At 52.5% G+C, this 15609-nt stretch overlaps 1 protein-coding gene across 2 annotated transcripts in view; it reads left to right on the top strand.

The window, feature by feature from the left end:
* tmem220 (transmembrane protein 220) overlaps positions 1-10780 on the top strand; it is a 21717-nt gene extending 10937 nt beyond the window's left edge. The window contains exons 2-6 of one of the 2 annotated variants that reach the window (XM_060904309.1): positions 7499-7528; positions 9376-9436; positions 9573-9696; positions 9889-9948; positions 10463-10780. In XM_060904309.1, the coding sequence (XP_060760292.1) occupies positions 7499-7528; positions 9376-9436; positions 9573-9696; positions 9889-9948; positions 10463-10595 (408 nt within the window). In that variant the 3' untranslated portion in view covers positions 10596-10780. Of the gene's footprint in view, positions 1-6761; positions 7529-9375; positions 9437-9572; positions 9697-9888; positions 9949-10462 lie in introns of those variants that run through there. The other variant, XM_060904308.1, reaches the window with a different exon arrangement.
* Positions 10781-15609: the final 4829 nt, after the last annotated feature.

Genomic DNA, 15609 nt, shown 5'->3' with positions numbered 1-15609 from the left:
ACTCGCTCTCACACCCACACGCTCTCACACCACACTCGCTCTCACACCCACACGCTCTCACACACACTCGCTCTCACACCCACACGCTCTCACTCACCACTCGCTCTCACACCCACACGCTCTCACACACACTCGCTCCACACCCACACGCTCTCACACACACTCGCTCTCACACCACACGCTCTCACACACACTCGCTCTCACACCCACACGCTCTCACACCGCTCACACGCTCTCACACCCACTCGCTCTCACACCCACTCGCTCTCACACCCCACTCGCTCTCACACACACTCGCTCTCACACCCACTCGCTCTCACACCACACGCTCTCACACCCACGCTCTCACACACACTCGCTCTCACACCCACACGCTCTCACACACACTCGCTCTCACACCCCCACGCTCTCACACCCACTCGCTCTCACACCCACACGCTCTCACACACACTCGCTCTCACACCCACACGCTCTCACACCACTCGCTCTCACACCCACACGCTCTCACACACACTCGCTCTCACACCCACACGCTCTCACCACACACTCGCTCTCACACCCACACGCTCTCACACACACTCGCTCTCACACCCACACGCTCTCACACACACTCGCTCTCACACACACGCTCACACCACTCGCTCTCACACACACTCGCTCTCACACCCACACGCTCTCACACCCACTCGCTCTCACACCCACACGCTCTCACACCACTCGCTCTCACACCCACACGCTCTCACACCCACTCGCTCTCACACCCACACGCTCTCACACCCACTCGCTCTCACACCCACACGCTCTCACACACACTCGCTCTCACACCCACACGCTCTCACACCCACTCGCTCTCACACCCACTCGCTCTCACACCCACTCGCTCTCACACCCACACGCTCTCACACCCACACGCTCTCACACCCACTCGCTCTCACACCCACACGCTCTCACACCCACTCGCTCTCACACCCACACGCTCTCACACACACTCGCTCTCACACCCACACGCTCTCACACACACTCGCTCTCACACCCACACGCTCTCACACCACACTCGCTCTCACACCCACACGCTCTCACACACACTCGCTCTCACACCCACTCGCTCTCACACCCACTCGCTCTCACACCCACTCGCTCTCACACCCTCACACACCGCTCTCACACCCACACGCTCTCACACCCACTCGCTCTCACACCCACACGCTCTCACACCCACTCGCTCTCACACCCACACGCTCTCACACCCACTCTCACACCCACACGCTCTCACACCCACTCGCTCTCACACCCACACGCTCTCACACCCACTCGCTCTCACACCCACACGCTGTCACACCCACTCGCTCTCACACCCACACGCTCTCACACCCACTCGCTCTCACACCCACACGCTCTCACACCACACGCTCTCACACCCACTCGCTCTCACACCCACACGCTCTCACACCCACACGCTCTCACACCCACTCGCTCTCACACCCACACGCTCTCACACCCACACGCTCTCACACCCACTCGCTCTCACACCCACTCGCTCTCACACCCACTCGCTCTCACACCCACTTCGCTCTCACACCCACACGCTCTCACACCCACTCGCTCTCACACCCACACGCTCTCACACCCACTCGCTCTCACACCCACACGCTCTCACACCCACACGCTCTCACACCCACACGCTCTCACACCCACTCGCTCTCACACCCACACGCTCTCACACCCACACGCTCTCACACCCACTCGCTCTCACACCCACACGCTCTCACACCCCACTCGCTCTCACACCCACTCGCTCACACCCACACGCTCTCACACCCACTCGCTCTCACACCCACTCGCTCTCACACCCACACGCTCTCACACCCACTCGCTCTCACACCCACACGCTCTCACACCCACTCGCTCTCACACCCACACGCTCTCACACCCACTCGCTCTCACACCCACACGCTCTCACACCCACACGCTCTCACACCCACACGCTCTCACACCCACTCGCTCTCACACCCACACGCTCTCACACCCACTCGCTCTCACACCCACACGCTCTCACACCCACTCGCTCTCACACCCACACGCTCTCACACCCACACGCTCTCACACCCACTCGCTCTCACACCCACACGCTCTCACACCCACACGCTCTCACACCCACACGCTCTCACACCCACACGCTCTCACACCCACTCGCTCTCACACCCACACGCTCTCACACCACTCGCTCTCACACCCACACGCTCTCACACCCACTCGCTCTCACACCCACACGCTCTCACACCCACTCGCTCTCACACCCACTCGCTCTCACACCCACACGCTCTCACACCCACTCGCTCTCACACCCACACGCTCTCACACACACACGCTCTCACACCCACTCGCTCTCACACCCACTCGCTCTCACACCCACACGCTCTCACACCCACTCGCTCTCACACCCACACGCTCTCACACCCACTCGCTCTCACACCCACACGCTCTCACACCCACTCGCTCTCACACCCACTCGCTCTCACACCCACACGCTCTCACACCCACTCGCTCTCACACCCACACGCTCTCACACCCACTCGCTCTCACACCACACGCTCTCACACCACTCGCTCTCACACCCACACGCTCTCACACCCACTCGCTCTCACACCCACACGCTCTCACACCCACTCGCTCTCACACCCACACGCTCTCACACCCACTCGCTCTCACACCCACACGCTCTCACACCCACTCGCTCTCACACCCACACGCTCTCACACACACTCGCTCTCACACCCACACGCTCTCACACCCACTCGCTCTCACACCCACACGCTCTCACACCCACTCGCTCTCACACCCACACGCTCTCACACCCCACTCGCTCTCACACCACACGCTCTCACACACACTCGCTCTCACACCCACACGCTCTCACACCCACTCGCTCTCACACCCACACGCTCTCACACCCACTCGCTCTCACACCCACACGCTCTCACACCCACTCGCTCTCACACCCACACGCTCTCACACACACTCGCTCTCACACCCACACGCTCTCACACACACTCGCTCTCACACCCACACGCTCTCACACACACTCGCTCTCACACCCACACGCTCTCACACACACTCGCTCTCACACCCACACGCTCTCACACACACTCGCTCTCACACCCACACGCTCTCACACACACTCGCTCTCACACCCACACGCTCTCACACACACTCGCTCTCACACCCACACGCTCTCACACACACTCGCTCTCACACCCACACGCTCTCACACACACTCGCTCTCACACCCACACGCTCTCACACACACTCGCTCTCACACCCACACGCTCTCACACACACTCGCTCTCACACCCACACGCTCTCACACACACTCGCTCTCACACCCACACGCTCTCACACACACTCGCTCTCACACCCACACGCTCTCACACACACTCGCTCTCACACCCACACGCTCTCACACACACTCGCTCTCACACCCACTCGCTCTCACACACACACGCTCTCACACCCACTCGCTCTCACACACACTCGCTCTCACACCCCACTCGCTCTCACACCCCACACGCTCTCACACCCACTCGCTCTCACACACACTCGCTCTCACACCCACACGCTCTCACACACACTCGCTCTCACACCCACACGCTCTCACACCCACTCGCTCTCACACCCACTCGCTCTCACACCCACACGCTCTCACACCCACTCGCTCTCACACCCACACGCTCTCACACCCACTCGCTCTCACACCCACACGCTCTCACACACACTCGCTCTCACACCCACGCTCTCACACACACTCGCTCTCACACCCACACGCTCTCACACACACTCGCTCTCACACCCACACGCTCTCACACACACTCGCTCTCACACCCACACGCTCTCACACACACTCGCTCTCACACCCACACGCTCTCACACACACTCGCTCTCACACCCACACGCTCTCACACACACTCGCTCTCACACCCACACGCTCTCACACACACTCGCTCTCACACCCACACGCTCTCACACACACTCGCTCTCACACCCACACGCTCTCACACACACTCGCTCTCACACCCACACGCTCTCACACACACTCGCTCTCACACCCACACGCTCTCACACACACTCGCTCTCACACCCACACGCTCTCACACACACTCGCTCTCACACCCACACGCTCTCACACACACTCGCTCTCACACCCACACGCTCTCACACACACTCGCTCTCACACCCACACGCTCTCACACACACTCGCTCTCACACCCACACGCTCTCACACACACTCGCTCTCACACCCACACGCTCTCACACACACTCGCTCTCACACCCACACGCTCTCACACACACTCGCTCTCACACCCACACGCTCTCACACACACTCGCTCTCACACACACTCGCTCTCACACCACTCGCTCTCACACCCACACGCTCTCACACACACCGCTCTCACACCCACACGCTCTCACACACACTCGCTCTCACACCCACACGCTCTCACACACACTCGCTCTCACACCCACACGCTCTCACACACACTCGCTCTCACACCCACACGCTCTCACACACACTCGCTCTCACACCCACACGCTCTCACACACACTCGCTCTCACACCCACACGCTCTCACACACACTCGCTCTCACACCCACACGCTCTCACACACACTCGCTCTCACACCACACGCTCTCACACACACTCGCTCTCACACCCACACGCTCTCACACACACTCGCTCTCACACCCACACGCTCTCACACACACTCGCTCTCACACCCACACGCTCTCACACACACTCGCTCTCACACCACACGCTCTCACACACACTCGCTCTCACACCCACACGCTCTCACACACACTCGCTCTCACACCCACACGCTCTCACACACACTCGCTCTCACACCCACACGCTCTCACACACACTCGCTCTCACACCCACACGCTCTCACACACACTCGCTCTCACACCCACCACGCTCTCACACACACTCGCTCTCACACCCACACGCTCTCACACACACTCGCTCTCACACCCACACGCTCTCACACACACTCGCTCTCACACCCACACGCTCTCACACACACTCGCTCTCACACCCACACGCTCTCACACACACTCGCTCTCACACCCACACGCTCTCACACACACTCGCTCTCACACCCACACGCTCTCACACACACTCGCTCTCACACCCACACGCTCTCACACACACTCGCTCTCACACCCACACGCTCTCACACACACTCGCTCTCACACCCACACGCTCTCACACACACTCGCTCTCACACCCACACGCTCTCACACACACTCGCTCTCACACCCACACGCTCTCACACACACTCGCTCTCACACCCACACGCTCTCACACACACTCGCTCTCACACCACACGCTCTCACACACACTCGCTCTCACACCCACACGCTCTCACACACACTCGCTCTCACACCCACACGCTCTCACACACACTCGCTCTCACACCCACACGCTCTCACACCCACACGCTCTCACACCCACTCGCTCTCACACCCACACGCTCTCACACCCACTCGCTCTCACACCCACACGCTCTCACACCCACTCGCTCTCACACCCACACGCTCTCACACCCACTCGCTCTCACACCCACACGCTCTCACACACACTCGCTCTCACACCCACACGCTCTCACACACACTCGCTCTCACACACACACGCTCTCACACACACTCGCTCTCACACACACTCGCTCTCACACCCACACGCTCTCACACACACTCGCTCTCACACCCACACGCTCTCACACACACTCGCTCTCACACCCACACGCTCTCACACCCACTCGCTCTCACACACACTCGCTCTCACACCCACTCGCTCTCACACCCACACGCTCTCACACCCACTCGCTCTCACACCCACTCGCTCTCACACCCACACGCTCTCACACACACTCGCTCTCACACCCACTCGCTCTCACACCCACACGCTCTCACACCCACACGCTCTCACACCCACTCGCTCTCACACCCACACGCTCTCACACCACTCGCTCTCACACCCACACGCTCTCACACCCACTCGCTCTCACACCCACACGCTCTCACACCCACTCGCTCTCACACCCACACGCTCTCACACCCACTCGCTCTCACACCCACACGCTCTCACACCCACTCGCTGTCACACCCACTCGCTCTCACACCCACACGCTCTCACACCCACTCGCTCTCACACCCACACGCTCTCACACCCACTCGCTCTCACACCCACACGCTCTCACACCCCACACGCTCTCACACCCACTCGCTCTCACACCCACACGCTCTCACACCCACTCGCTCTCACACCCACACGCTGTCACACCCACTCGCTCTCACACCCACACGCTCTCACACCCACTCGCTCTCACACCCACACGCTGTCACACCCACTCGCTCTCACACCCACACGCTCTCACACCCACACGCTCTCACACCCACTCGCTCTCACACCCACTCGCTCTCACACCCACACGCTCTCACACACACTCGCTCTCACACCCACACGCTCTCACACACACACACACACACACACAGTTATAGTCTAACCCCTCTGTGCAATACTTTATTTTATAATGTGACTATCTTCGTGAAATAATTTATAATGTGCAGTACTTATAATATGTAATACCTCACTCCATAATGTGAAACACAACACATACGCCTCAGGACTGTGCACCTTACACCCTCACTTTTATTTATTTATTAATTAATTATTATTATTATTGTCTGTGTCTATGTGTCAGCCCTGTGATGACCTGGCGACTTGTCCAGGGTGTACCCCGCCTTTCGCCCGTAGTCAGCTGGGATAGGATCCTGCGACCCTGTAGAACAGGATAAAGCGGCTAGAGATCATGAGATGAGATGAGAATATTTATTTATTTATCCCCCCCCCCCCCCCCCCCGCTGTTTGCACTGTTATTGGAGTTGCTTTTAATCTCATTGTACATGGGTATAGTGACAATAAAGGCATTCTATTCGACACACTCTCTCTTACACACACTCACACTCTCTCACACACACACAGTCTCTCTCTCTCTCTTTGATGACAGACTGTTTCATGTCCTGTGAACAAATGTGTGTAAAATTTGATGGAGTTTTTTAACACAGTTTTGAGTGTTTTTAAAAACAATGTTCTTTATTTGAGAGATAGATAGATAGATAGATAGATAGATAGATTCTCACAGATTTTCCTCTTCATCAAATTACAGAAATTAAGACCAAAAAACAGGGATTGTTCACTGCTAAAATAAAATCAAGAGCAACTTAGTGAAATAATGTTTTGCCTCTTAAGCGGTGTTCAGCACTTTAATGTGGACTCCGACTCCAGGGTGACTCATCTATCAAAACTCATTCATGCTTTAACATGTATAAAAGGTCCTGGATTTTACTTGGAGTTTCTTGTCCTTTGTTGGCACAGGTTTCTCTTATCCAAATACGTGAGAGTGACCTGCTATTTTTATTTTTCTTCTTCTTTCCTGCAGATAAACGACCCAGATTCTGGCCTGTGGATGGTAAAGTTATTCAACCCTTATAATTCTTTAACCTGAAAGGCAGTGTGTGTTCGGGGTGGTGGTGGTGTGGTGAGATAAGGATCCAAAAGCAGAACACAGACAGTTATCCAATAAATAAGGTGATTTAATCCAGGGGAAAAGGGCGTGGCAAAAAGGTAAACAAACAGGACAAAAAACAAATGACAAAAATAGTCTGGGGGAAAAAAAAAGACAAAAAAATGAGACAGGCAAGGGCAAAAACGCTCGTGCAAAAAAACATGAACAAGAATAAACACTAGTGCAGGGGTGTCAAACCTGATCCATAAAGGGCCGTGTGGCTGCAGGTTTTCATTCCAGTCATGCAGCAGCACCCTGATTTGGCTTATTCAATCAACTGACACACCCACCCTTTAATCAAGGGTGGGTGTGGCTGCAAGTATTTGACTGTGTGAAGACAGTTCAGTTGATTGAATGAGCCAAGTCAGGTGTGCTGCTGCATGGCTGGAATGAAAACCTGCAGCCACAAGGCCCTTTATGGATCAGGTTTGACACCCCTGCACTAGTGCAAAAAAAAACATGAACCAGAAAAATAGCTAGAGCAAAAAAAAAAAAAACATGAGACGCAAAAAGGCACAGAAACAGCTAGAGTGGCAAACGAGATGTTCTGGCGAAGTCAGAGTCTGAGAACGGCGTATTTATAAGCAGCGGTGAAAACCAGGAAGTGAATACAGGTGAGATGGAATTCCCATCCCGGATCCAGTTTGGCACTGGCGTGAGGGATCCGTAATCTCCGGAGTGGATGTCCGGGGCAGAGCATGACAGCGTGTACTGTGAGGAACACAGCTGTACCATTTACTACTGTTTAACACCCCCTCACCCCTCTCTCGGACACTAACGTTAGCCGACAAGTTGTGCTGTGATTTTTACCTTGTTGACGACAGCCTACATTCCCATCTGTCCTTCTCCATCCCTCATTTTCACCAGGGGCTAATGGCTCAGCCCATTGACAGTTCTTTTCTATTCTTGCTTTTCGGGCCACAGTTTGGTGCAGTTCTTGGATTTTTGGCTCAGATTTAGTTCAACCTTTTAATTTGGCCTACAGTTCTGTTCTATCCATGATCTTTGGGTCTGTTAAATCTGTGGGTTTGGGGCCATGGTTTGGTTCAGTCTTTGTGAATTCGAGCAAGGGTTTGGTTCAGTCTTTGGTTTTTGGGCTGGTTGATTCTTTGAGGCCTCGGCTTGGTTTGGTCCTCGGGTATTTGGCCATAGTTCATTTCAGTCATTGGGTTTTGAACCAGGATCAGGGTGTATATTTGGAGCTTTAAAGAGGAAGGTTGGGTTGGTCCTTGGGTCTTTGAACTTCAGGTTGGTTTGGTCCTTGGGTATTTGGCCATAGTTCATTTCATTGGTTGGGTTTTGAGCCAGGATAAGGGTGTATTTTTGGTGCTTTTAAAGAAGAAAGTTGGTTTGGTTCTTGGGTCCTCGGTTATTTGACCCTCAGGTTGGTTTGGTCCTCATGTTTTTGGTCATAGTTAATTTCAGTCATTGGGTTTTGAGTCAGGATAAGGGTGTATTTTTGGAGCTTTAAAGTGGAAGTTTGATTCCATTTTTATCTGTTTTACATTAAAGCAGGAGAAATCGTTCAGTAATGGTTGAAATCGGGAGAAGAGGGAAGGAACTACAAATTATTGAGACCAATTTCTCTATTAATGTAACGAATGGAAAGCAACTTTTACTGCAGAGTATCACAATAAATCTGTCTTCATTGTTTTGAAATGGCGTATTCCTATTCTTATGTAAAGGAAGCAGAAATGAGCCTTTGAGTCCCTGTGAGTTCATGCTTCATGTGTGTGTGATTTGTGGTGTAGGTCGGCTATGCTATTCCTGCGGGCCTGTGCGTTTTAATCAGCTGTTGGCCACAAGTAACGGGTAAGCACGATTACCTGTTATTTTATAGTTTGATGGAGTTGATGAAAAGTGATGTTATGATTTGCAGCCTTTAGCATGACTCCTAAAGAGAGTTCGAACCCCGGGGTCATTTCCATGAGCTCTGTTGTTTTTGCAGAGACACTAGCATGGAGGAGAGTCGCTGATCTGCACGTGATGATGGCAGCAGCGTTTGGTGCTCTGCTGGGCTGGAGTCTGTATAAACATGGGGTTGCACACATCTTCCACCAGGAGGAGGGCAGGTATTGAACACACCTAGTGCTCTGGAAACTGCCTCACTCCACAAACTGCACTCACTTTTTCCTTTAATTTTGTTATAAAAAGTCTTAATTTTTAATGGTTTTAAGTTGCACTATAGTAGTTATTTCACATATCATAAAAATGCAGTGTAGAGGTCATTTTTATATCTGAGCATTCTTTCCTGCTGCTTTCAGAGAGTTCAGTGGCCTGATGCTGACTGTGACGTGGCTGCTCATGTGTCGACACTCAGGACGGTAAAAAAAAAATACACACACACACACACCCCTCTCATTCCTCTGACACAGTCTGATATCCTGTGGTGCCTATATATGTTTTTTTTTTTTTAACCTATCTTCTCAAAAGATGCCAATAGTTCTGGAGCGGTCTGTTAATAGCTGTGAAAGAAGAAAAAGGGCAGGAAGTATGGAAAGAAACAAAGAAAAGATAGACAGATAGGAGTAAAGAAGGAATAAAAGAGGAAGGAGACATGGAAGGAAGGAAGGAAGAAGGAAAGAAGACAGAAAGGAGGACGAAGGGAGAAAGAACAGGAATGAGACAGAAATAAAGAAAGAAAGGGGGAAGAAAGGAAAGAAGGAAAAAATATGGGAGGGACAGAAAAAGAAAAGGTTCAAGAAGGCGAAAAGAAAAAAGCATAAGAAATCTAGAAAAAATGAAATGTTTTTGATGGTGCACAGAGACGTTTGGAGTGTGAATGTTGTGTGTGTTAATGACGACGGTTCCTGAGCCGTTCCTTTTCTTCCTCCACAGTGGTGGTGTTGGAGCTCTGAGACTGTGCACCGCTGTAGCCATCACCGCGTTCCCCATCATCACATGGGTCTATTACCACATCCATAACGAGCTGCGAGCAGACTGGCCGTCACACTGCACCACCGCGCTGTAAAACAACTGCACTGATCCACACACTGTTCATCACTGAAACCCTGAACACAGCGTGTTCTACTTTCGGTCCAGAGTGGTGCTGGAGGAGTGAAGCTGCTACGGAAAGGAAAGACTCTGTGGATACTGAAGGAAATGAAGATTATATATTTTGCTAAACAAGAAAATAAAACATTCCACTCATTTTTCTGTCTGTGCCTGACCTGAGTTTTTATTAAATCTAATACTGTGGTAGTTAAATATACAGGATAGTGCACAGTACTGGAGTAGAGTGACAGAACTCTGGAAGGGGTTTTCATCTCTCACCTCGAGGTGGGGTAATGGCATTATCGAACATTTACATCATCTTCATGTATACACAACTGTATATAGGGACAATACCAGCCAGTGTAGTGCGCTTCTACAAGGGGAGGGGGAAAACAGCCTGTGTAGTGCACTGCTACAAAAGGAGGAAAAAACAGCCTGTGTAGTGCACTTCTACAAGGGGAGGGGAAAAAAACAGCATGTGTAGTGCACTTCTAAAAGGGGGAAAACCAGCCTGTGTAGTGCACTTCAACAAGGGGAGGGGAAAAAAACAGCGTGTGTAGTGCACTTCTAAAAGGGGGAAAACCAGCCCGTGTAGTGCACTTCTACAAGGGGAGGAAAAAACGGCCCGTGTAGTGCACTTCTACAAGGGGGAAAACCAGCCTGTGTAGTGCACTTCTACAGGGGGGGGAAACAGCCCTTGTAGTGCACTTCTACAAGGGGGGGGGGGGGGGGAACCAGCCCGTGTAGTGCGCTTCTACAAGGGGGGAAAACCAGCCTGTATAGTGCACTTCAACAAGGGGAGGGGAAAAAAACAGCGTGTGTAGTGCACTGCTACGAAAGGAGGAAAAAACAGCCTGTGTAGTGCACTTCTACAAGGGGGAAAACCAGCCTGTATAGTGCACTTCAACAAGGGGAGGGGAAAAAAACAGCGTGTGTAGTGCACTTCTAAAAGGGGGAAAACCAGCCCGTGTAGTGCACTGCTACAAAAGGAGGAAAAAACAGCCTGTATAGTGCACTTCTACAAGGGGAGGAAAAAACAGCCCGTGTAGTGCACTTCTACAAGGGGGAAAACCAGCCTGTGTAGTGCACTTCTACAGGGGGGGGAAACAGCCCTTGTAGTGCACTTCTACAAGGGGAAAAAAAACAGCCCGTGTAGTGCGCTTCTACAAGGGGGGAAAAAACAGCCTGTGTAGTGCACTTCAACAAGGGGAGGGGAAAAAAACAGCGTGTGTAGTGCACTTCTAAAAGGGGGAAAACCAGCCCGTGTAGTGCACTGCTACGAAAGGAGGAAAAAACAGCCTGTATAGTGCACTTCTACAAGGGGAAAAAACCAGCCAGTGTAGTGCACTTCTACAAGGGGGGGAAAACCAACCCGTGTAGTGCACTTCTACAAGGGGGGGGAAACAGCCCGTGTAGTGCACTTCTACAAGGGGGGGGGGAACCAGCCCGTGTAGTGCGCTTCTACAAGGGGGGAAAACCAGCCTGTATAGTGCACTTCAACAAGGGGAGGGGAAAAAAACAGCGTGTGTAGTGCACTGCTACGAAAGGAGGAAAAAACAGCCTGTGTAGTGCACTTCTACAAGGGGGAAAACCAGCCTGTATAGTGCACTTCAACAAGGGGAGGGGAAAAAAACAGCGTGTGTAGTGCACTTCTAAAAGGGGGAAAACCAGCCCGTGTAGTGCACTGCTACGAAAGGAGGAAAAAACAGCCTGTATAGTGCACTTCAACAAGGGGAGGGGAAAAAAACAGCGTGTGTAGTGCACTTCTACAAGGGGATTAAAACCAGCCCATGTAGTGCACTTCTACAAGGGGGGGAAAACCAGCCCGTGTAGTGCGCTTCGACAAAGGGAAAAAAAACAGCCCATGTAGTGCACTTCGACAAGGGAAAAAAAAACAGCCCATGTAGTGCACTTCGACAAGGGGAAAAAAACAAGCCTGTGTAGTGCACTTCTACAAGGGGGGAAAAAACAGCCCGTGTAGTGCACTTCTACAAGGGGAAAAAAACAGCCCATGTAGTGCACTTCTACAAGGGGAGGGGAAAAACAGCCTGTGTAGTGCACTTCTACAAGGGGGGGAAAACAGCCTGTGTAGTGCACTTCTACAAGGGGGGGAAAACCAGCTCGTGTTGTGCACTTCTACAAGGAGGGGGAAACAGCCCGTGTAGTGCACTTCTACAAGGGAAGGGGAAAACCAGCCCATGTAGTGCACTTCTACAAGGGGATAAAACCACCAGCCCATGTAGTGCACTTCTACAAGGGGAGGAAAAAACAGCCCGTGTAGTGCACTTCTACAAGGGGGGGAAAACCAGCCCATGTAGTGCACTTCTACAAGGGGATAAAACCACCAGCACATGTAGTGCACTTCTACAAGGGGATTAAAACCAGCCCGTGTAGTGCACTTCTACAAGGGGGGGAAAACCAGCCCGTGTAGTGCACTTCTACAAGGGGGGGAAAACCAGCCCATGTAGTGCACTTCTACAAGGGGATAAAACCACCAGCCCATGTAGTGCACTTCTACAAGGGGATTAAAACCAGCCCGTGTAGTGCACTTCTACAAGGGGGAAAAACCAGCCCATGTAGTGCACTTCTACAAGGGGAGGAAAAAACAGCCTGTGTAGTGCACTTCGACAAGGGGAAAAAAACCAGCCTATGTAGTGCACTTCTACAAGGGGATTAAAACCAGCCCATGTAGTGCACTTCTACAAGGGGGGGAAACCAGCCCGTGTAGTGCACTTCTACAAGGGGGGGAAAACCAACCCGTGTAGTGCACTTCTACAAGGGGGGAAAACCAGCCCGTGTAGTGCACTTCTACAAGGGGGGGAAAACCAGCCCGTGTAGTGCACTTCTACAAGGGGGGGAAAACTAACCCGTGTAGTGCACTTCCACAAGGGGGGGAAAAACAGCCCGTGTAGTGCACTGCTACGAAAGGAGGAAAAAACAGCCTCACTTCTACAAGGGGAGGGGAAAACCAGCCCGTATAGTGCACTTCTACAAGGGGGGAAAAAAAACAGCCCGTGTAGTGCACTTCGACAAGGGGAAGAAAACCAGCCCGTATAGTGCACTTCTACAAGGGGGGGGAAACCAACCCGTGTAGTGCACTTCTACAAGGGGGGGAAAACAGCCTGTGTAGTGCACTGCTACAAAAGGAGGAAAAACAGCCTGTGTAGTGCACTTCTACAAGGGGGGAAAAAACAGCCCGTGTAGTGCACTTCGACAAGGGGAAAAAACCAGCCTGTGTAGTGCACTTCTACAAGGGAATTAAAACCAGCCCATGTAGTGCACTTCTACAAGGGGATTAAAACCAGCCTGTGTAGTGCACTTCTACAAGGGGAAAAAAAACAGCCCGTGTAGTGCACTTCGAAAAGGGGATTAAAACCAGCTCGTGTAGTGCACTTCTACAAGGGGATTAAAACCAGCTCGTGTAGTGCACTTCTACAAGGGGAATAAAACCAGCTCGTGTAGTGCACTTCTACAAGGGGATTAAAACCAGCCCATGTAGTGCACTTCTACAAGGGGAAAAAACCAGCCCGTGTAGTGCACTTCGACAAGAAGAAAAAACCAGCCCGTGTAGTGCACTTCTACAAGGGGGGGAAAACAACCCGTGTAGTGCACTTCTACAAGGGGATAAAACCACTAGCCCGTGTAGTGCACTTCTACAAGGGGAAAAAAAACAGCCCATGTAGTGCACAAGGGGAAAAAAACAGCCAATGTAGTGCACAAGGGGAAAAAACCAGCCCGTGTAGTGCACTTCTACAAGGGGGGGGGAAACAACCCGTGTAGTGCACTGCTACGAAAGGAGGAAAAAACAGCCTCACTTCTACAAGGGGAGGCGAAAACCAGCCCGTATAGTGCACTTCTACAAGGGGGGAAAAAAACAGCCCATGTAGTGCACTTCGACAAGGTGACGAAAACCAGCCCGTGTAGTGCATTTCTACAAGGGGGGAAAAAACAACCCGTGTAGTGCACTTCTACAAGGGGGATAAAAACAGCCCATGTAGTGCACTTCAACAAGGGGAAGAAAACCAGCCCATGTAGTGCACTTCTACAAGGGGGGGAAAACAGCCCATGTAGTGCGCTTCTACAAGGGGGAGAAAACAGCCCGTGTAGTGCACTTCTACGGGGGGGGGGGACAACCAGCCTGTGTAGTGCACTTCTACAAGGGGAAAAAAAACAGCCTGTGTAGTGCACTTCTATGGGGGGGGGGGGACAACCAGCCTGTGTAGTGCACTTCTACAAGGGGAAAAAAAACAGCCCGTGTAGTGCACTTCTACGGGGGGGGGGGGGGGACAACCAGCCTGTGTAGTGCACTTCTACAAGGGGAAAAAAAAAACAGCCCGTGTAGTGCACTTCTACAAGGGGGGGAAAACAGCCCGTGTAGTGCACTTCTACAAGGGGGGGATAACAACCCATGTAGTGCACTTCTACAAGGGTAAAAAAAAAAAGCCCGTGTAGTGCACTTCTACAAGGGGAAAAAAAACAGCCCGTGTAGTGCACTTCAACAAGGGGGGGAAACCAGCCCGTGTAGTGCACTTCTACAAGGGGGAAAAAAACAGCCCGTGTAGTGCACTTCTACGGGGGGGGGGGGGGGGGGACAACCAGCCTGTGTAGTGCACTTCTACAAGGGGAAAAAAAAACAGCCCGTGTAGTGCACTTCTACAAGGGGAGGAAAAAACAGCCCGTGTAGTGCACTTCGACAAGGGGAAAAAAAACCAGCCTGTGTAATGCACTTCGTCAAGGGGAAAAAAACCAGCCTGTGTAGTGCACTTCTACAAGGGGGGGGAAAAAACCAGCCTGTGTAGTGCACTTCTACAAGGGGGGGGGGGGGAACAGCCCATGTAGTGCACTTCTACAAGGGGATTAAAACCAGCCCGTGTAATGCACTTCTACAAGGGGATTAAAACCAGCCCGTGTAGAGCACTTCTACAAGGGGATTAAAACCAGCCCGTGTAGTGCACTTCTACAAGGGGATTAAAACCAGCTCGTGTAGTGCA

Source organism: Neoarius graeffei, chromosome 22 (genome assembly GCF_027579695.1).
Source record: "Neoarius graeffei isolate fNeoGra1 chromosome 22, fNeoGra1.pri, whole genome shotgun sequence".
Taxonomy (NCBI): domain Eukaryota; kingdom Metazoa; phylum Chordata; class Actinopteri; order Siluriformes; family Ariidae; genus Neoarius; species Neoarius graeffei.
This window is presented reverse-complemented; position numbering and strand designations above follow the sequence as displayed.